Source organism: Lissotriton vulgaris, chromosome 10 (assembly GCF_964263255.1).
Source record: "Lissotriton vulgaris chromosome 10, aLisVul1.2, whole genome shotgun sequence".
Taxonomy (NCBI): domain Eukaryota; kingdom Metazoa; phylum Chordata; class Amphibia; order Caudata; family Salamandridae; genus Lissotriton; species Lissotriton vulgaris.
In genome coordinates, this window is record NC_141698.1 from 63917384 (window position 1) to 63941434 (window position 24051).

Below are 24051 nucleotides of genomic sequence, written 5' to 3' on the forward strand. Positions count from 1 at the left end.
GCTGTGGTGGCTCCTTTACACTTAGTGGAATTACCTCTTGGACTTCCTGGGAGGGGTTTCACTGCCAATGGGTGGCATACAGATATGCATGCTATAATCCGCCTAGAAATAAATTGTCAGGATGTGGCTAGGCCTTGTCGCATTTAATTGAAATTAACAAATAACTGGTGGGATTTCCTAGCACGTTCGTTTTGTCTAAGTACCCTTCTTACTTCTAATGAAGGTATGGGACATTCTACAGGTGCTGAGGAGTTACACCTGTAGAATGTTGAAGAGAGGTAATGTAATGACATGTTTAATGTCGAATTCTGCCACTAGTTTGTGAAGAAAAGATGAGTAAATCTTCATTACAACTCGTTTCAAAGAAAACTGTGTATGGGTCCAATGGGGAAAAACACTTCGGTCCGCCTTGGCCCCTACACTGCTAAAAAAACTCTCACATCCTGTGGTGTTCCCCAAGGCTCTTCCCTCTCCCCGCTCCTCTTTAATCTTTACCTCCGGCCACTCATTCAATCACTTCTGAAATGGGACATCGTCACTTATAACTACGCTGACGATCTCCAGATCATCTTCCCCCTCAACTCACCAAATGCCATCAAAACTTTTCATGGAGCCATGACTCATATCCAACTCTGGATGAACCAGAACCAATTGAAGTTGAACCCCGGTAAAACTGAGCTCCTACACTTGTGTGGTTTGATGAACATTTGAAGCAGGTCTGAAAACCACCATTGTTGCATTCAATCAGGCGATATTAAAATACTCACCTCCCGACAATTGCATAGTTTTCCCCACCACAGTCAGAATGAGTGGGAAAAGTGTACAGTAATGTCCTTGACCATCCACTCAAAAGGACATTGTCCACTCATCTTAGCTCCAGAGCTCTGGATGCAGTCTCTGCATTTTTTGTTTTGAGCCACTGCAAAGAGGTCTAGCGATTGAGTGAGGTCTAGAGATTGAGTAATCCCCTCTTCTAAGACGTCTTGCATGAGTTTGTCATCCAGTGCCCACTTGTAGTGTTCCTCATAGAGGTAACTGATGGAGTCCACTTGCTGGTTTAGGTTGTCCGAGATGCATATTGGCATCAGCGTGAGACCAATGGTTATTTCCCACAGCCAGATCTATTGAGCTTCCAGTGAAAGTGTTCTCAACCTCCACCTCGACAGTAAAGAGTTGCGATACTGTCCATGTGAATCAAAATGATACTCGTTTAGGGACGTAATGAAAAACTTGGGCGCCAGATGAACCATTTAAACTCCAGATAGCTGATTAACCACTGTTAGAGCATTCCTTGTTCGTGTAGCAGCCCGAGGACTGACAGGAGTAATGCTGGTGTAACTCCCTTGGCAAGATCGCATAGGGAATACCCCAAGCCCTAAAGTTCAAATAAAAAGCTTGGGTGTCCGGCTGGATGACTCACTTACCATGGAGTCCCTGGCCAACAAACTAGCAATGGAATACTAATATTACTAAGGAAACTGTTAGACCATCTGCCCTTTCTCTCACAGAGAACCACTGTACAGGCCTTGATCATCTCCCGGCTGGATTACAGGACCTCCTTATATCTAGGCTCCCCACACTATATTAAAGAAAGGTTTCAGATCATTCAAAATGCGACTGCATGTCTCCATCTTAAAATTCCATGGCATTTGTTGGCAAGAAGGGATTTGGTCGACCTCCATTGGCTCCCCATTGAGCAGCAGGAGCAGTTTATAGCTCTGCATCACTCATAGGACCTTCCATAACAAAGGACCCCAAATACTACGTGCCCTCGTTGACCCATATAACCCTGGAAGGTCCCGGAAATCTGCAAATTCATTCCTCGCAACACCACCAAACATTTGCAGATCCTTATGGGGAGGCTGCTCCTTTAAGTATTTGGCTCTTCAGCTATGGAATTGTTTGCAGCTTAAACTGTGTCAAATAGACTCTGAATCCTTTTTGAGAAAAGACCTGGTTATTTGTCAATTAGATGATCCCTCAGCATACAGGGGCTCGGTTTTAGGGTAGGATGGTTGGCGTAGCACTGGGAAGCCTACGGGTAGCCCTATAGATTAGATGTTCCAGATACGGTTTCCATCCCTTAGGATATGCATCTGTGGCAATCATCAATAACGGTGTTTCCTTCTGGAAAGGAACTGCTTGTAGAAGATTCCATCATCTGCACCGCCATGTGAGAGAGCGTTTTCCGAGTCAGCTGCAGCTTGTTGCCCCCATCATCCTAGGTTTGTGACCTTTTATCTTCTAGACACTGCTTCACGGGTCTCGAAGATGCCTTGCATTTGGGACAGTGGGGATCCAGGACGCTATAGAACTGAGAAGAAAAGAGATTTGCTAAGCTGTCATTTTTCAGTTGATCATTTGGGGATGGTATTGGTCTCAGACAGATGATACTCTCTCCTCCTAAGGATACACTTTTACTTCTAGGGACCTAATTATGGTTATTGGATAAGAAAAGTGCTGCTCAGGAATCAAAACTTATTTTTATAAGAATGATATGCAGACTAACTCTCCGCAGCCACCCTGCTTTTCTTTTGAAATCCCATTTCACCTTTGTCTGAGTATGAGCTTTGATCAAAAAGTTGTCTAGATGAAAAAAGACAAATATTCTCTGCCTTCTAAGATGAATAGCCACTACGGCCATGCATTTGGAGAATGAGCGTGGACTGATTTGAGTCCGAATTGCAGCAATGCGTTTACAACCCACACATTTTTTATATTTCTTGTGATGCCTTGCGCTATGAGTGTGCGAAAGCAATCATCCTGCAGGTCTTCTCACTCACAGCGTTTCCTCTCTCCTTAAACAGGGAAACATCTGATGTAAAGGTAGAGCTGAAACGTTCCTCTTTTTTATGTACATGCCAGTAAGGGGCAGATCTATTATCCGGCTGAAGTCCATATTCTGGCTTTTCGTTTCGATCTGGAAGTATCTGATGTAGACTCCACCTGTTCCTCTGGTGGGACAGTACCAGTCTAATTGCAAGTTTCTTTAGAAGAACAGAAGTTTCCTTCCTCAACATAGAAATGTGGTGCTTCGATGTTGATACTGGAGGAACGAAAACAGAAAGAGTGCCCATTAACCACACTACTTACCAACCACTTGTCTATTTTAATTGACACTAGTTTAGATGCCAAGAAACGCCTACCCCATGTAAGTGATGAATGGAAGGGAGGTGCAGGGAAATAAAGGTGGGGTGACAAGGTTATCACTGCCTATTTCCTGGGCAGGAACTTCATGAGGTATTTGAAGGTCTTATAGCGAGGCGGCGATTTGGACTTCGAGGGATTTTGTTGACAGTGGTACTTATGGCCCTGCTGCTGACGGGCTATGGTTGATAAGCCAGTGAGGGAATTGAACACTCCATTGATAGTACTGTCTCTCTTTTGACTAGTGCTGTTGTTTGACGAACCTCTTCTTCCCTAGGCCTATGGTCTTTATGGTCTCTGCCACATTCTTCATTTTAATCATTTCCTGTTCTGTACGCGAGCTGCATCAGAAAAGAGGCAGTAATTACTTGTTCATCAACCTAAGCCTAGATGATATAAAAGGGAGACTCCTGGAGACCTTGCAAAGGGAGTATCCTGTTGCTGCAAGCTACACTCCATCCACAGCAGCAAAGACCCAATTTGTCAGCAAGGAACCCCTCTCTCACAATCTTCACCCAGTCCTGTTGTCTGTGCCTAGGAGGGCATTCATAAACGACCTCATCCCCTTTCATACCTCTCGTTCTCACAACTCCACAGGAGAGCTGTCACACTAACACTGTAGTAACCACTGTGCCGCGTGCCGCATGCCTTCCTTCATGTTGCAGCAATGCTCACCTTTCAAGTAGTGCAGTGGTCCATGGGTCAGAGACATGTCATCTTCTGACTGATGTTACTTGACTGAGCCAGACTTTGGATATCAGGATCTTTCTGCAGAGATGATATATTTAAAATATAAACAGTTTAGCTGCCTTCACCTTTGCTGGGGGTCAGTAAATGATCTCCCGTAATTTCCAGCAGACCTAGACTATTGCAGTAGACTAGAGGCACAAGAGAGCTCAGTGATGTCCAAGGTAGTTACATCTCCTTTATGATTGAAACTGCAGATTGTGGAGCTTCCAACTGGATGTTTAATTTAGCTGCTCCCCTAACTAGCACGTTGTGGATGGTGATAATATCATCCGATGAACACACACTGGAAGGACAAGCTTAAGGAAATGTTAATGTATAGGATGGAAGGGAATCATTAACTGAGTGGAAGCCTACCAGTGCAACCTCTCCTCGTCCAGTATGCCACACACCTGCAAGACTCCCAAGAGCAGTGAACCAGGCTCACAGTTTTACATTTTTGGGTTATATAATCTTCGATTGGCATTCTGACCATGCTATGCTACACATATTGCTAGCATCCTCCATATTGCATACTATACGTTGATATTATATATTATAATATAGCCTTATAGCCCGCCGTAGAGGGCTATACCAGCTATTAAAGGCCCTCTCCAGCGTTAAAGGCCCCGAGCCGAAGGCGAGGGCCTTTAACAAGGGAGAGGGACTTTAATAGCGGCATAGCCCATCTACGAAGGGCTATAAGGCTATTAGAACATTCTGTCACCAGAGGGCAGAATGTTCTAACAAAAAAACAAAGCCTTTTGGAAGCGGGAGGGGATTGGAATCCCCTCAGGCTCCCTGAAGCCTTTGTTCACAGCCAGAGCTGTGAACATAGAAACATTGGAATGTTGGAGCTCCAGGCTTATACCAGCCATTATAAGCCCAGAGCACTCCATTGTTTTCAATGGAGCTCCCAACATTCCAATGTTCTAATAACTAATACTGCAAAATTATTGCATTGCACTGCTAAAAAATCAATTAAGATGGTTAAAAAAAGAGGAATGGAAGCCGGATGTAGATTTTGAAAGACATCTGGGTCTTTTGTGATTTTAAGGAGAGTTAAGAGATGTGAGACTCCCCTGAGGATTTGCGTGAGCTTCATGGGACTCTGCTGCAGAAGGCACTTAATGAGCCAGCGGTCTAATTGGTGATAGGAATGTCTGTTTGGAATCAACTGAGGAAGGTGGTAAAGGGAGGTGAAGGAGTTCCAAAGGGACGTGAAGCAGATCTTCTGCAGGAATAACCAAGCCAAATGGGACCAATGAAAGTGGAGTCTTCTTTGGAGTTTCTGGTACGACAGACAATGTTGAGAACCATGGCGTCTACCTCAACTGAGAAACACACAGCCAATAAAAATCTTGGGGAGTGTGGAGTAGCAATGTCGAGTGAACAGACAGTGAAAGAGACACGAAAGTGATTAGGGAAGGCTTCAGCATTGTTGGTGGTAGTGTTGATGTTGTCTTGTGCCACTTCAACGTCCACAGCAAGCATGACATCAGTGTGCGACTGCTCTTTGACAATGGCAGCCAATGTATCGCCGCTGAGAGATGGCCCTGAAACTTAATGGCATATAGGAGGCGGCTGACCTATGCTGCCTCAATGCTTAAATTCTAGAAAACTTGTGGTCGTGTAGCTGAGTTGCCACGGATGCAGATCCAGCCTAATAGACTGAGCATGTTGGGCTGAAGCGTTCAATAGTGTATCATGATCTACAGCGTTGACCAGCAGTGCTGACAGAAATCAGTTTTTGTCTTCTCTCTTTAGATCTCCCTCTGAGGGAGTCTTTACGAGGTGCTGGATACTTTGAGGATGCACAAATAGAGACTTTTTCAGCCTTATACTTTTTCATCAGCTCTTCCTTGCTCCTGTATCATTAAATGTTGTCCTTGGCCTAGTGAAGCAGCATGTCCTCAAAACCCCAGACTTGCAGAGGCTTTCCGTGAGGAGCCCCGAGAGAGGCTCCTCACTGGAAATTTTTAACATCTACACCAGAGGGGCCACTGGGAGCTCAACCTCTCCGACCTTGTCGGTATTAGAGGCAGAATTGAGAGAGTGTCCAGCTAACTCACTCATCCTTTTGATGGGTGATTTCAACTGTACCTTTGAGCCACTAGCGGCCGATGACATTCTGGACCTAAACGAAGAGGACTCAAGGAGAGGTATACCCTCTCTCAACCTGCCACCGGTGAAAAGATGGTCGCAGAGGGTTGTGCAATTGAACGCACTAATGCTGGAATTTGGGCTAAGGGCGACGAACGGAAGAACCACATCAGATATAAACGGGGCCCACACTTACAACAGGGCGGGACATACTTCTAGAATTGACTACATATTTCTTAGTTTCAGCCTCTGGGCCCACCTAGTTGACATGATGGTTGTTGCATCTACCGACAGCGACCACAACCCCCTCTCCCTATCCCTGACCCCCTTGTGGTGGTCTAATGGACTGCCTATAGCTGCACCCACTACACTCACCCTAAGGGAAACTGGGGAAGGGGTACCAGCAAATTGCCTTAGACGTTTAAAATGGGATAAGGTGGTTATCGACCCCGTAAAGGTTAGCAGCATTGGGGGGATTTTGGCCAATGCTATGTTGAAGCTAGAGCATGGGAACCTGTGTCCAGGGGATATTTCATCCTTATTTTGTGAGATCTCAAGGTCCATAGGGGACATGTTCACTGTTACGAGCAACCAGAGAAGGGGCCATGGGCATGCTTGCGCAAAAAAGAAATTGGGCTGGTATTCTCCTGCATGTCGGACAGCCAAGAGAGCAGTCATTATGGCAGTCAAACGCGGGGACGGGGCCGAGGTCTCATCCAAGCGTAAACTTTATAAGGCTGCCCTAATTTCTGCAAACAAGGATTGGGAGGACACTTTTTGGCATGAGCTAAAAGTAGCCAGTGGGGATAGGAATTCCAGAGGTTTCTGAAATCTCATTAGGGAGAAACACAGACCCATTGACACTCTTTTTACCTGTTACATTCCTGAGGCAGCCTGGCACAATCACTTTTCCAATCTGTATAATGTGGCAGTAGAGGAGGAGGGGGTTCTCGCCCTCTCGCCAATCCCCCTTGGTCCTTCGCTTGGTGTGGGCACTATCTTCACCCCAAAAGAAGCTGAGAATGCAGTGAATAGCCTTGTCCCACAAAAAGCTGCTGGACCTGACGGCTTGTCGGGGGACCTGCTCCGCATGAATCCTATGGAGTGGGGAACTCTGATTGCCTCCCTGCTCAACGCATCCGCTGAGGGCGCTGCCCTACCGGATTCCTGGATGGGCGCCGAGGTTGTTCCGATCTATAAAAAAAGTAGCCAGGATGACCCAGCCAACTACCGGCCTATTAGTCTAATCGACTCTTCTCAAAAAGTGGCTGGCAAAGTTGTACTGGGTCGGGTTTTAGACTGGGTTGAAGATAACAATATCTTATCTGACTTCCAAGCCGGGTTCAGGGCGGGAACCGGAACAATCGAGCAGTCATTGCGACTACTCATGATATATTGGAAAGTTGTACTGTTGGGGAAAGGCAGTTTGTATCTAGCATTCATTGATCTTCGAACTGCTTTTGATCTTGTGCCCCGGAACCAATTGTGGAGGGTTCTATTCGAATTGGGAATGCCTGAATATCTGTTGTCCCTGATTATGAGGCTCCACGAGTCCAACTATGCGCAGGTGCGCTGGGGGACCCAGGGGCAAAAGACAGGTCGCATTGAGGTTAACAGAGGAGTCCGCCAAGGGTGCGTACTCGCCCCCACCCTTTTTTCACTCTATGTAAACGGGGTAGTTGATCACCTCTTGTCATCTCCAGCTGATGCTCCCCGTCTGGCAGGGCGGCTAGTACCTACACTCTTATTTGCGGACGACACCCGGTTACTCTCGAAATCCCCTGTTGGTCTCCAGCGCTTGTTAACTAGCTTTGAGCAATTCTGTGCATCTAGGGGTCTCAAGATCAACACAGATACAACGAAATACCTCATCTTGAACCCCCCAAAAAAACTTGGTCCACCTCCCTCGCTGGGCACTGTCCCCTTAGAGAGAACGAGGGAGTTTGACTACTTGGGTATTCGTCTTGTGGACACAATGAGGTGGGACAGTCATCTGAATAAAATGCTCTTGAGCCACAAAAGGGTAACGGGGGCTTTGTTGAAGGAGCAGAGAGCCTCGTCAATGAAGCCCATAGCGACGGTGCTTGAGATTTACAATGCCAGAGGCGTCAGCGCAGCGCTTTATGGAGCGGAGCTCTGGGGTGCTTTGAACATGAGCCAGTTGACCATTTCTGAAAACACTTTTCTCAGAAACCTCATGTGTCTTCAAGCTTCCATTCCTATTATTCCCCTCCAACTGGATATGGGTTGTCGCTCCATAGAAGATCAAGCGAGGCTCCGCCCCCTCCTTCTATGGGCTCGCATTTGGAGGGTAAAGGAACTTAGCAGCTATGCGGAGGGCTTGCGAGAAATCCTGGATTCCCCCAGTTGGGCGAAAGTGAAGGGGCTCAGAGACATTAAAGCTCTCCTGTTGAACTTAGGGTTGGGAGAGGCTTGGCACCAGCGGACTGCCCCTCCCAAAATAGCACTTAAAAAATTATACTGGTCCTGGATCTTGGCCAAAAGGAATACCAACACCAACTTGGGCAGATCATCCAGGACTTTTCTGATGACCAAAGATGTCCCATTGCGCGAGATCTACCTGGACTTTATTACAACCCCTTGGGATAGAGCCCTCTTTTAGAACTGGCATGCTTCCGGTAAGGGAGTTCACTTCCCGGTGGAAACCACCACACCAAACTGTTTCCTTCTGTCCCTTTTGTCCTACCAGGCCTGAATCTATTCCTCACCTGCTCTTCGAATGTCCCGCTTACAAGACACCTCGTGGACGTTGGATTAAACCTGTGTGCTTGGTCTTGGGCACTAGGCAGTGTTGTGTTGCTTTAAGAATTCTACAGACGGACACTCGCCCGATATATGTTTGTGCCATAGCCAAGTTTTTAGGTTGGGCTTGGCGCATAAGGTCAAAGTGGCTTTGCCAAATTGTTTAATCAGGGACTGTATATACAGACCGTCTTAGTTAATTTATTACCCCACCGAACCATAGTTAGGATTGTGTTATCTATGTATACTGCGGGTTTCTTAAACTTTTTATACGTGCAGGATGTTTTTAAATAATGTTTTTATGCTGTATGCTTTTTAAGATATTTGTATATCGAAATAAAGCCTCTTTGACTTGACTTGACCTTGGCCTAGTATGTTCCTGGTCTTAGACATTTTGTAACAGAACTCACATTTTTACCAGCATGTGTAGAAGGAATAAAAACTACACATTGAATGCATTAGTGTTTTTCTTTTCTTCCTGCTCATGATGGGTACTTCACACACAAGGAGAGCATTTTGACAGGAAAAATTCTGTAAGGTGCAATAAAAACAGGGCCACTCGGTAGATGTTGAGTAAAGAAGTTGAGTGAAGGTGTTAAAATGTTTTTTTGAAGAAGTTATCTCAGAAAGATAGAGGTGTGAAACCTCAGGGTGTTCTGGGATCCTTCTCACATGAGCCGGAAAATAGACCTGACTGTGACAGGTAGTGGAAGTTCCTGAAGCCTTAAGGGGGCAGGAGTCTATTTTCACAGCTTTCTAATTTAAGCCGATAAGGCTGACTATTTCCATCAATAAAAGACAGTGTTAATAGCCTTTTGCACAACAGACGTTGCAATGGATTCATGAAATAGTCTTTTCTGGAGTCTGACAGACAACATGTTGGAATAACCTGGCCTTGGTTAGTAATCAGAAGGTTCTGCTCATCATATGCGCATTTGGACAATGGCACCCTCTGTGTAAACAGGGTGTTTCCAAAGTTTTCTATAGTAAGAGTTACTTATGTCCCGGGAACATTATCCCAGGATACTAATATTATTAGAGTTTTAATAGTGACTACAACAGAATGTATTACATAGTGACCTTATGCAAGATTACCAGCCGTGACCACTTCAGTATAGCAGGGCTGCTAGCAGTAATGTAACAAAAAAAGGCTTTCTCAATGTGAAATGCCTCTTTGTGGGTAGCACATAGCAGCCATCTATGCAATGCCCATGGCTTCAAGTCAGTGATATTAGTAATAAACATCTCCCAACTCCGCATGATTTACCAATCCAATATCAGCTTTAAACATATCTTGAATTTCAACATTATTCTGTGAAACATCCGCTTGTGAGTTCTAAAAAGATACATTTTCATCTTGAATACACACTTTTCTATTTTGGTATGCTTGTATTAATTCAACCAATAACGTCTAATTTAGTACGCTAAGCAAGCTACACAAGTGCTACTTACAAGAAGTAAGAGCGCTACTAGCAGCCTGGTGTATACTATACAGACAAGTATATTGAGAACAAGTGATGCATGCAGTGGGGAACTATTCTAAATTTCATGAGTGTCAATGAAGATCCTACAATGCTGAAAATGGAGCCGCTTTATTCATGCAATAATTGGCACAGGCTTAAATCCTTCTAGCAGGTTACAGCAGAGTGTAAGAATATGTCACCTCATCTGCCCTCTGTGTAAATCTGGGTAGATTTGATGAACACAAAGCAGCAACATTGATAATCTGCTGTGCAGACACTTAAACAGGCACCTTATATAAGCACTAACATCACATAAGCAGCAACAGGACATTTAGTTTTCAGTGTGCAATGTACTAGAAGATTTACTCACTCATTCAAGGAACTTGTTAAAGAAGGTCTGTTGCCTCGAGACACATCATGGATCTGGATCTGCTAGTTCACATCTATCTGCCTCCACACGCCATCTCACTATGTTCACTGTTTTACAGATCGCCCATCTCGCCTTCAAGAATCACCAAGGCTTCCAGACAAACCAATCTGCCATTACGGACCCTCTACGGAACACGGTCACTTACTGTGTAACGTCTCCGAGGAACCAGACATCTGTGGTGCTGTTCGACAACAAACATGTATGTGCAGATCTGAATGATTATGTGTCATACTCAATATTAGATTTTAGTTTTTCCATTTCCAAATTAACTCCAGAGATCATTCATACTCATCGCTCACGAGTTCACACTCATATCACCTGCCCATTACCTGTGAGCCTCTTGCCTCTTTCCTTTCACTTCAAAATCTATTTCCCTTTTGGACCTTTTCAATGCTTGCACTGTACTATATATTAGGTTATGAGTCCTAATCCTAATTGACAACCCAATAAAACCTTTTTTTGAAAACTCAATAATGAGTTAACTACACAGTGGCAAGTTCCCTGTGTGATTTGTATGCCCAGAATTCTTGCTTAAGAGAGATTCAAATCGCCTATAGAAGCTTTAGGTTTGCATTTTGTCGAGGGGGGAGGAAGCGAGACCTGTATTTTGGAATAGTATTATGTATGGTCTTTGCATAAATTGCAGCTCTATTTCTCTCTTGCAGGGTCTTGTGTGCTACAAGCCAGGAGAAGAGAAAGCCTGCTTCCTGCGCAAGATTGAGGCGCGTGACCTGGAAAACATTCAAATGAGTGCAAACATCTCAGGGCCCGGGGTAAGTGCTGCCAGATATCTAGATATCCACTTTCACAAAATGCTACAAACTGTGGTGGCAAACTTTGGCCACGATAGCCCTTTAAACTGGGCATATATAAATGGCTGTATGTCAGAATGTGGTACAGAAAAATAATGTCCTACAAAAATATCATAGCCAGAATATCGACTACCACAACATTTGTTATAGGGGAATACATAGGTAAGAATAGATTTGTTAGTTGTAACTCCATATCTACATACATTGAAAATACGTATATAAAAGGTACGTATAGGACTATATTCTGTTAAACTACTCCATCAGTGGCTTGATCCTCACCCCTTACTTGTCCTCTCTCAAAAACTCCCACCTCTTACTCACAGTTTTTTCACATTTCCACTAGCACATATTCCAATCTATTCAGCAATCTTTGCCATGGGTGGGAAGTTTTGATTATGCATTGTGAAGATTTAGAGGAGGCAGGTGAAAGTTCATTTACCAGGATGGAGAAAGAGACAACCTTTTCGAATTGTGTCTCAAGACAGCATTCAGTTACAGGTGGTGCATTTTAATGGACATCAAGCATGTACACGGGCCAATGACTGACAACATACAAGACCACTTAACAGGGGTTGGAGGCTGTGGAATTGTAAAAGGGGTAAAGACATTCTTAAGCACATCTTGCTAGTATCATCATTAAAATAAGACAGGACTTAAATACCACTGTACAAGGACGTATGAGTGGACCTCCTCTGTGAATTTCAGCCAGTACCACTAGTCTACAATTAATTAAATCTTAAGAGAATATTAGCCGGGATATGAAGTGCTCTCCTCTATTGATATTATTGTTTTATTTTCATGCTCTGATGTTCTCAAAATGCCTCAAGCATCTGGGATACTGAAGTAAACAAAGTAAATCTGGGAGGTTGCACCATGAGATCTGTAAGAAGTAGGTCCCATCGGAGCACTAGAGGTCCCACACAGAGAAGACGCCAGATGATAGAGTAAAACAGGTACAGCGGTTTATTAACATCCAGCAGTGCAAGGTTACAAGTCAATATCCAAGTCCCGAATAATCATTAGATCCCAGCAGGGGTCTATATATCTTCCAGATGGCTCCTGCATGATCCCCACATTAAATGTCAACACTCGCATACAAAGACATCTTTACAGTTACACTGCAAAACATTTTACAATCATTGCACGAGTGCGCCAGATGGGTGTCACACTTGCGCATTTGAATACCTCACACATTTCAAAGGTAAACACTAGGTAACAATACGCATGGGCACGAGCACGACAGCATACAAGATGTCACCTTTCTCATGCACATACTACACCCAAGATCCACCACTCAACACTGCTCCAGTCAGCCCCTGGAAATTACATTCCTCAACTGTTATTTATGCAGTCCATGGACCAAAAAAGTTAGATTTCCCTCTCTTGGTTTTCCCTTTTTCTTCTATATGAGGAATTGCAACAGGCCGTTTTCTTACTCTACTTATGAGCCAAGCTTGCAAACGACACAGAGTCCTCAAATTGCCATCACCTAGAAGTCATACGCGCTCAGTCTGGCTAGTCATACAGCGGGCGGTTCTCTATCTTGTTGGTGGGGAGTTCACTCGCGGGTTCTGCTGTGACCTTCCTTCCCATGCGTCTTCCTCAAAGGCCTTTTATGAAGGGGATAAAGCAGGCAGATCTAGCCTACTGCATTCTCACTCTCTTTGTAGGAGCCACCTTGACTCTCAAGGCTCTTTGCAGGGGGACTTGGTAATCCTCCTGATCCGGTGCCCCCTCATCATGTATCATGTGCAGAACTCATCTCCCCTGAGCGACGCCATCTTGGATGCTCTCAAGAGCTGCACGGGTGACAATCAACTTACATTATGCTCCTCCAGCAGCGCAGAACCTCTCCACCTTTAGTCGGCTGATTCCAGGACCTGTTACTCATCAGGGAGCAAAGTCTGACTGTGAACATGCCTACTCCGATCATTGCACAGTTCCAGGTGGACACGTCCCCAATACTGTATTTTAAGCACATAGGTTAGTAACATTACACACTTCTCACCCAAAGGGTGATAGGGGCTGGTGGTTCACACTTAAGGTAGTAACAAATTAATTAGAAATTAGTTTTCAAGACAATGTAATTTGTTTTCTATCCCTAACCAAATCCTTGAGAATTAAACCATAACAGAAAAATCTGATTATTTGGAAACACTATGGGTAGGATTCACAAAGGTAAACATATGACGATCTACTTATGTGTAAGTCTAGGAATTCTTAGCGCAGGGAAATTTTGGTTAAAAGTAACCAGGCACTTTGTAATTAATTTAATATTATCATCATATATTACTATTCCTACACCAAGGTGTAACTCTCGAGTTTTTTGCTATTCACCATTTGCAAGTGGAGATCTAAGCCAAGGTGTACAATTACATATCCACCTACCGAGACAAAGGGGTGGGAAGTGTCTTACAAAAGAATGTATGAGTGTAATATTACAACCAGAATCTTTTCACCTGTTAGTGAGGATCTCTGTCATTGGGTGGAGTTTTCCATAACGGAAAGTATCAGAAAACTTTATAATCTTTATATATTTAAAATATTTGTTTACCTATATATTTATGAAAATATAAATGTAAAAGAATTTACAAAAGGTAACATTAACCTGAACTACTGAAATAAAACATTTCAGCACATGACCTTTTCAAATTAAATTTGAAGTAAATTATAAAATAGTTTAAATATATGAATGTAATCTATAAATATTATCTTTTAAATCATTTAAAAATAAACGTACACACCCTGCCTACATTTTTTTTGTTTAATTTGAAAATAAAAAATGAATCAACTACACATACTTTTTAATGAGTGAATAAAAGGGTTATGTTACTTACCCTGTAAGCATCTGTTCTTGGCAAGTAATGCTGTCAATTCACATGCTTTGCATAATCCTGCCATCTAGTATTGGGTCCGTATATGTGCAAGTTGTTTTTCCGCGAAGAAGTCTTTAAAGTCATAAGGTAAAGTGACTCCTCCTCTTGGTATAGAGCGCTTGGGAATTGACTCCAACGTTAGATTGTTTTCACTTGAATGGAGTATAAAAAGTGTCAGTAAAGAGATGTCCAATGCTATGCAAAGGTAAAAAGTAACTGCATTGGCTGCAGGTGTCCAGGGAGGCGGGTCAGCGCAAGTGAATCTACAGCTCTACATGGCAAGAACAGATGCTTACAGGGTAAGTAACAATCCGTTCGAGGCATGTGTGGCTGTAGATAAATATGCTTTGCATAGACTGTAAAGCAGTTCCCTCCAAAAGCGGTGGCTAACCTGTGAGTGTTGCAGTTGTTTGAATGAGTGTGCTTAGCACTGCCTGACCTACATTAGCTTGTTACAGTGCTAGGACATTCACACAATATTGTTTAGTGAAAGTGTGTGGTGTAGACCATGTAGCTGCTCTGTATACATCAGCTAGTGGGATATTGCCTAGGAAAGCCATGGAAGCCCGTATTTTGCAAATAGAGTGTACTGTAGGAGGAGTTGGAAAAGTCCTTTTGGCTTTGATGCAACATGTTTGACTGCGTTTTATTATCCATCGGGCAATGCCTGATTTGGATTTAAGCTTTCCGTTATGAAGGATGAAAAAGCAACAAACAGTTGTTCAACTTTATGAAAGTCTTAAGTTCTGTCAATGTAATACATTAGAGCTCTTTTAACATCTATTGTATAAAGAGCCCTTTCAGTAACTGAATCTTGTTGAGGAAAGAGTACAGGTAACTCAACTGATTGGTTAAGGTAGAAAGGGGATACCACCTTTGGAAGGTACAGGGCCGTTTCTCGGTGTTTTGCCGCCCTAGGCGAGAATTGAAAAATGCCGCCCCCTCCCTTTTACTACCACCACTCTCTCCCCCTGTCATCCAGGTGTTAGGAAATAGAGGCCTGCTTTGGTGCCTCTTTATCTAGTCTGGACTGTCAATTCCATATTAAAGTATGTCATCTGTATCAATTGTTGCGGCTATGCAAGTGTTATTGCCCTGTTCTGAGGGTATTAACTCAGTTATGCTATCATGGGCTTGAATTGAGAGAACAGTAGGGCTTCTAGCCTCTACCACCTCCAATCACACCCAACACAGGCAGATACACAGACCCATAATCCCGGAATGCTTTACCCTCTCCGTTCACATTGAACTAAGAATGCAGGCAGCAAAGAACTGCAGCTACTTCTGGCCATCTTGCCACTCTGATTGGTTGCATCCCTTGTCGGCTGTATGTCTACTTGGCGACTGGTTGCCCATCAGTGTAGTCCGTTGCTTTGCATCATCATTATTTCCAAGCAGTGCAGTCACTCATGTGTCAAGTATTTTGAAATACACTTTTCTTTCCCTTAAGAGCCGGAAGCGTCAGATGTCTGCATCTGCAGAGATATCGCTGTGAATCCTTGACACGAGTGTGCTGCGCGAGAGGCACGGAGAAGTGCATGCCAGCATTAGTATGCAGCACACCGTGCCCCCCTCATTACCAGACATGCGTTTTAGTTTTTCGATGTGGTGCTTGGCCTCCAAAATCCTATGAGCACTATTGGTGGGGTTTTCATTTGCAGGACTAGAATCCAAGAAAAGAAACACTTCTTCACAACAGGAGACACATTCAAGACACGTATTGCAACAACGAATTGCAAATTGTATGGAAAGTTTAATGCTATGTGTCGATACTAGTTGCTATTTTCCCATTCCTACAAATGATCAATCTTAAATTGTTTGGTAATTCACTCTGCATAAACAATACATTTAAATCTCGTTATGTGGGCCTGCAAAATCGCCCTTGAATCTGTGGTGTACTATGGTCAAAGATTAAATGCGTGATTCATGGGATCTGTTTGGTTTTAGTTGGAGACCAGATACTGTATAAGGTTCCCAGTTTTGTGGACTTATTTCTATATTTCTGACTGTCTCCATGAATATCTATGCTTTTCTAATTTTATCCAAATGTATTTGTGTTCAATATTCATCCGCACTTGCAGGGTTTTTGAAGTATGTTACAGGGTTATGCAACACCGCATTACGTTTCCTATAACTATTTTGTTTTTAATTTAACTTTTTCTGTGGTACAACCTGAGTGTATCCATTCACTGCAAATATTGGTGCTCACCCGAAAGCTACTTGATTAATAACGCTGTTAAACGAAGGCACTACCCCCAATTTACCATCCCAAAATATTGCGTTCAGGAAACACCAATTGATTACAGAGCCCGCAGTGGGATTACCAACACTTTGGATTAGCGCTGCTGGTTTGGCTCTGTAACACCCAGCAGCATTCCGGGAGCAGCGAGGTTACACAAATGGACGCTCGACGCCACGACGTCCACTCAGTTATCTTAATTTATCATTAAAAGACTGCAGTCAACACACAGAAGGCGAGGCTGCGGCCACAAGCCCACTCACTGCACATCGTTCAAGCGCCAACTCCCGTCAGGGAGAGCCTCGTAGCTGAGGCGACAGAGACCAAATTATCATTTGTTTAAGTTTAGTTTTCCTATACAATGTTTGTGTGCTTTTGTCTTATTTTCAGAAAATCAGCAAGCGTTTAACTTCTTTTCTCTCTCAAATATTTAAATATAGCTTTGATGAAAAGAGTATTACCATTACATTTTAAGGAGAGAGACCACTTATCTTTTCTCTCTCTGAACTCTGTTTCAAGGTGAAACTTTATTCTAAAGAGTAGAGCACAAGTAAAAGGGGTTTATTTATTTAACAAACGTTCACACAAGCATGTTTTTTGCCTCCCTCCTCCTTTTGCCGCCCTAGGCGGCTGCCTAGTCTTGCTCAATGGCAGAAACGGCCCTGGGAAGGTATTTTGGGTTGGTACGGAGAACTACCCTACCCCTGTGTAGTTCGAAGAAGGGTTTTTCTAGGGTTAGCGATTAGAGCTCAACAACACATATAAGTGAAGTGATGGAAATTAAAAAAGCGACCTTTCAATATAGGAGTTAGAGGACACAATTATGTAGTTTATCAAGTGGTGGACCCATAAATCTTGTGAGATCGATATTAAGATTCCAGGTAGGTGTCGGTGGAACTAGAGGAGGAATTACCCTCTTAAGGCCTTCCATAAAACTTTGATGACTGTTACTTTAAACAAAGATGATTGTTGCCTATTTTGTAGATAGGCGGCCACTGCGGCGAGATGTAATTGCATGGAAGTGAACCCAAGGCCAGAGAATTGCAAATGTAGAAGGTAATATACACTGTTTTGTGCTGTAGCATTAAATGTTATGTTATGTTATTTATTCTTTTGTATAGCGCACGGCTACTCAAAAAGAGTGTCCCGGCGCTTTATTGGAGAAGGAAGGCTGCAACACAATAACATAACACCGATAAAAAAAAGGACAGAATGCAAAACAAGTACATACAGGGAAAACAGGCTACTGAGTAAACAACCAGGTTTTAAGACCTTTTCTAAAAGCAAGGAGGCTGGTAGCTCCCCGCAGAGCAAGCGGCAGAGAGTTCCACAACTGTGGCGCCAGCAATCCAAAAGAGCGGCCACCCAGGCGCGCTCTCTTTACACGCGGGACAACCGCCAAAAACAGAGATTCCGACCTCAAAGACCTGGTCGGTTGATTAAAAACCAGCCTCTTTTGAAGGTATTTTGCTCCCACAGCGTGGAGAGCTTTAAAGGCCAGAGTTAGAGCCTTAAAAGCGATCCGTTTCCGGATAGGAAGCCAGTGCAAGGTTTTCAAAAGGCCCGATGCACTGGCCCGTCTATTTAATCCAAAGATTGCTCTCGCGGCAGCGTTCTGCACCACTTGGAGCCGCTGCAGCAAGTACTCTGGTAGGCCCAGGTAAAGAATGTTGGAATAATCCAACCTGGACCCAATCAGAGCCTGCACTGTCACTTTCCTGTGCTCCTCAGACAACAGGGGAAGGAACCTCCGCAACATCCTAAGGATGCCGAAGCAGGTGCCCGCCACCCCAAGGATCTGGGATTTCAGTGTTAACCCCTTATCCATCTTGACCCCCAAATTCTTGGCGACATGGGAAGAACAGGACGGAGGAAACATATTAATCGGCCACCAGGCCTGCCAGTCTGGCTCTATGTCACACCCAAAGAAGAGTACCTCGGACTTATCGGAATTGCACTTGAGGCTGTTCAGTTGGAACCATTGGAAAACAGCCCCAAGGCAATCCCGGATACTCTCCTCATCAAAGTCTCCTCCTCTCTTACATGAGAAGAGGAGCTGGGTGTCGTCAGCGTAGGATACGATCCGGGCGCCATACGACTCCGCCAACGCCGCCAATGGGGTCATGAAGATGTTAAAAAGGGTCGGGCTCAAAATAGAGCCCTGAGGGACCCCGACTCCCAGAGGCGGCATCACGGCGGAATCTGGCGACGCGCAGACCGTTTGCCGGCGGCCGGCTAGAAAAGAGGAAAACCAGTCGAACACCGTCCCCCGCAGACCTATCTCAAAGAGTCTTGCGAGAAGGCCATCATGGGGTACGGTGTCGAATGCCGCCGACAAGTCCAACATCACCAGCATGGCTTTGCCCCCAGAGTCCAGAACCCCTTTGATGGTTTCTGAGACCTCAAGGAGCGCAGTCTCTGTGCTTAGATGGGGACGAAAACCCGACTGGGTAGCAAATGATTGATACGGCTAGTGTGACAATAACAGACAGATCTTTTACATTTGGCTGCATAGCATGCTCTAATGGTAGGTTTACGAGCTTCTTTTAGACTAGTCATACATTCCGGTGGGAGACTGAGATAACCAAATTCTATGACCTTAGGAGCCAAATCACAAGGTTGAGTTTCCTGGGATTTGGGTGCCTGAATCCTCCCTGGTGCTGAATAAGAAAGCTCCGGGTTGAAGTGGAGCTTCTCGTATGGGACTACTGAGAGTTCGAATAGTATTGTGAACTAGGGCCATCTGGTCCATGTGGGAGGAACCAGTATGAGTGTGAGGGATGTTTGCCTGAGCATACGAACCAGCAAAGGCCGCCCTTTTAACTGGTTGTTTTTGTTCCACCATTGCAGAGAGCAATGAATGCGGCTGTCTGTCAACACTCAGGGCCAGATGTAGGAAGTCTATTACCGGTTGGTAACGGCCGAAATTAACGAATTTTGGGCGTTACCGACCGGTAATAGGCTTTTCTGATGTAGGGGCCAAAATTAACGATTCGGTAATTTACTGAATCAGCAATTTAAGGAATCGGTAAATTACCAATTTCTTAAATACCGATTCTGTAAATTACCGAATTCCTAATGAAGGGAGCACTTAAATGAGTGCTTATCCCATGTTAGGATTCGTTATTTACGAACAACTACAAGTTGGTGGTAAATAACGAAAACACCCCAAAAAGCAATTTTAGGCAAATTGCTTCAGTGCCATATTGCAGACATACATGCCCCTAGAGCATGTATGTCTGCAACATGTGCACCCATACACAATTGAGGGGTGCAACAGGGTGTCAAAGTGACACCCTGCCACCCTTCAATGTTTGCCCCCTTTTACCGAATCAATATTTACCGATTCGGTAATTGACATTCAATCCTATGGGCCTCCAGGCCCATAGGAATAAATGGTAATTACTGAATCGGTAAATACCGATTCGGTAAATACCGCATCTGAACGATTCGGTAATTTTTACCGAATGATTTGCTACATAGCATTTACCGATTCGAAAATACAGAATCGGTAAAATTCGGTATTTTCAAATCAGTAAATGTTATTTACCTACATCTGGCCCTAGATCCACTAACTGACCCTGTGACTGAGACCATTGTTGTGCAAGACATTCCTGCAGCGGACGCATGTGTAAATGTGCATGAGGGCCTATGGCGATGCATGATGCCATCATTCTTAATAGGTGCATGACCGTTCTGATTGGGCTGGAACTGTTGTATTAGTGTTTGGAAATTTTAAATTCTGTATGCACTGGGATATGCTAATATCAGTTGTGTGTTCAGGATAGGCCCTAGATACGGTTTTAGCTGTAAAGGCTGAAGATGAGACTTTTGGAAATTAATGGTGAAACGTAACTGATCAAGCAGGTTCATGGTACCATGACTGTGTTGACACAGTAGAAGAGTAGTGGCTTTGATACGATAGTCATCAAGATATGAGAAGACACAAATGTTTTGTCTGCGTAATGTGCTAATACCACTGATAGACATTTGGTGAATACTCGAGATGCAGTAATCACCCCGAATGGGAGGACTTTGAATTGATAATGTTTGCCTGCTATCACAAATCTCAGGTATTTGTGATGTGCTGGATGTATTGGGATGTGAAAATAGGCACCCTTTAGGTCTAGAGTGGAGAGAAGGTCGCCTTGCTGTGGAAGTGATATCACGTCTTGAGCAGTGACCATATAGAAATGCTCCGAGAGGATGTAATGATTTAAGGACTGTAGTCCTAATATTGGCAGCAAAGATCCATCCTTTTTGGGGATTAGGAAGTAAGTACAGGAAGTATACCCCTGATTTTGTAGAGAGACAGGTTCTATATCTCCAGTTCCTGATTGAGTAATGTTAGGTCTTCCAGAGAGAACCTGCGAGTGCGAGGTGAAATGTTTGGCAGTGTGGTGATGAGCTTCACACAATACCCATGTTGGATAATGTCCAACACCCACTGATCTGATGTTATGGATAGCTAAGTGGGGAGAAACTGTTGCACTTTGCCCCCGAAAGGTGTGGAATGATCAGGGGAAGGAGAAGAGAGTCACTGTTTTGCAGTGGGTGCAGCACCACGTGGAGATGCACCTTTGCCTCTATCTCTTGAGTCGTTGCTCCTGTCTGTGCCCCTATAATAGCCTCTGGGAGAAGACTGGTGACTCTGGCCTCTGTGGTATAAGGAAGAGGCATCGGAAGATGTTGGTTTTAAGCACGCCCTATAGGAGGAGCGACAAAAGGAGCCACGGGGTGTTGGTGTTCGTAATGCACCCATGGACTTTGCAACCTCTGTGTCCTTTTTCATCTTCTCAAGAGCCTGGTCAAATTGTGGGCCAAAACAGTGTTCCTTATCAGAAGGGACAGTTAATAGGTTTTGTTGAACCTTGGGCTCAAAGCCAGATATGCGTAGCCAAGCATGGGGAAGCAACAAAACGCTAGTATTAAATCCCTTTGCAGCAGTGTCTGCAGAGTCAAGGGTCTAATGGAGGTATTAGACATTAGCTTACCTTCAGCTACAAGCTCTTATCCTCTCTTTCTATGCTTCTGTGGGAGGTGTAGGAGGAGCAGTGGGCAAGATCATATCTGGGCAATAATCCCACGGTGTTAGCAATACGCCAGTTGTTGGCAGACTGGGCAGCTACTCTTTTCACAGAGGCATCAATAAGCTCAATATCCTTATCAGGAGGTGGAGCATCACTGGCAGCTGGGAATTAGGACTTTTACGGGCGTTGGAGACAACAGGAGAGTCCGGTGGAATAAATCCCCTGATACAAATAAAGTCAGATGGTGAGGCCTTGTATTTTTTCTCAAACCTGGGATTGATAATACGGGCTTGCATAGGAGTTTTATGAACATTTTCTGTATGCCGCATACCCTTGAGCAAAAGGAGATATTGTATTGCCCTATGTGTAGTGAAAAGGGTTTCAAAATGGAAATCTGCTTCTATAGGCTCCTTATGTAGTGGTACCTGATGGTAAGTTGCAGCTGTGCCAATAAGCTCCTCATAAAAGGTGGTGTCATCAGGAAGAGATGGTCTAGCAGGGTATAGGTCGAGATCAATATCGACCTATAACTATAATATATGGGGTGGATCAAAAGTATCATCTTCTGTCCTATGCCCACCTGGAAATTAATGTGGGAACCCTTGAGGAGTGATATCTAATGGACCACTCGTAGAATGAGTGGGAGAGGGTGAAAGTGGTAGGGGACTAAAGGTAGGAGGTGGTGCGATTCTCTTTGTCTCTTCTATGAATCTTTTAATTACTGGGACTGTGAAGAAACTGCTTCCCATGTGACGCCATGTGTAGGCCACTATCACTGCCAAGTGTACCTTTAACGAGGCATATGTCCACTTACAGTCTATGAGGTGTGTTAGATATTTTATCACTGTTGAGTCTTTTGAATTCTTTCTTAATAACCTATTTTTAAGACACCATATGGAGTATCTTTTCTATTTTGCTATATAACATTTTCTTGTAGTTGGCTCTCTTGCTTTTCTTAGAACAGCATTGTGTTTTCTGCCAGCTTCATATGTCCAAATTCTAGTTCTTGAGGAGCCAGGCTGCCATGCTCAAAGACTCCAGATTTTCCATTGTGAGTAGGTATTGTTGTAATGGTGATTGTTTTTTCCTTCTTTTTTAACTACAGAGTTTTATATATCGCGAACTTGACCCGACTCGTGTATCAGAGTGCTTTACATAGCATCAGTTGCATTACATGAGGACACACTCATTTTTGTTATGCACAAGGAGATTAAGTGATTTGCCCAGAACCACAGGATGTTCTGCGTCATTGCCTAAACTCGAACCCAGTTCCCCAGATTCGAGGTCGACCGCCCTAGCCGTTAGGCCAACTCCGCTCCCAAAGCAGGGTAATATTTTTATGTTTCCATGTGCCATTTCAATAAGTTCTGAGAACCAGATTTGCCCCTTGCCCACCGTGGGGCAATTAGTATGAGTGTCATTCTGCTCTGTATGCATTTGCGGACCACTCTATCAGTGGTACCGGGTGGGGGGGGGGGGGGGGGGGACATTAACAAATGTCCCGACTAGTTTATAAACTGCATTCCCCAGGGATTGGTGGTATGGCTGTCTCGAGTCAAAGCTTTGGTGGTCCTCTATGTTGCAAATAGATCATTGGGATTCCCCACCTTCCAAAGATCTTGTTGAGCACTTGAGCCTGTCTGCTTTTATATTGCCATTTCCTGGGAGTTGAACTGTTGTTAGTTCCATCTTCTTCTGAATGGCACATTTCCACAGTTCCTGGGCTAATTTTGATAGTACAAGGGATTGTGTTCCTCCTGGTTTAGTGATGTAAAACATTGCTGTTGTGTTGTCTTGAATCCATATGGATTTTCCTAACAACTATCTGAAAGGTTTTTAAGGCACAGTTTTTAGTTCCAGGATAATAATATGTTGTACTACATCTTACTCTTTCCAAACTCCTCGTACCAAAAGTGAGCCCATATGAGTTACCCATCACATATGGGAGGCATCTGTTGTAATGGTCACTGTTGGAGTTGGTTGTGCAAAAGTCTTCCCTTGTGTTCTATGTGATCTGTTCTACCACCACATCTCCTCTTGTACATTCTGTGTGACAACCAATAGATCTTCCCAACTCCCTGTTAGTTATGACTATTGGTTTTAGAGCCATTCCTGGATTATCCTCAAGTGCAGTCTCGCATATGGTATCAGAGGTATGCAGGATGCAATCTTCCCTAAGAGTTTTCCCACTGTCCTCACTGTCAGAGCTTCTGGTATAGGGTAGATTTAAGCAGTAATTACTGTATTCTCTTGTTGCTGGGGTACACCCCCCTTGGATTGAGTTTACCCTTGTTCCAAGAAACATCTTTTCTTGCACTTGTGTCGGTGATGACTTCTCTATGTTTATTGAAAATCTCAAAGCGAATAAAGTTCTCATTATTTGTTGAATATGTTCCCTGCACTTTTCATGTGAGTTTGCTTTTACTAGCCAGTCGTCCAGGTAAGGATAGACATGTACGCCC

General features: G+C 44.0%; 1 protein-coding gene across 1 annotated transcript in view; it reads left to right on the plus strand.

Annotated features, from left to right (window-relative positions):
* Nucleotides 1-24051, plus strand: part of BRICD5 (BRICHOS domain containing 5) — a 102516-nt gene that overhangs the window by 40469 nt on the left and 37996 nt on the right. Inside the window, exons 3-4 of the mRNA XM_086940478.1 lie at nt 10691-10831; nt 11298-11405. Of these exons, the coding sequence (XP_086796604.1) occupies nt 10691-10831; nt 11298-11405 (249 nt within the window). The remainder of the gene's footprint in view (nt 1-10690; nt 10832-11297; nt 11406-24051) is intronic.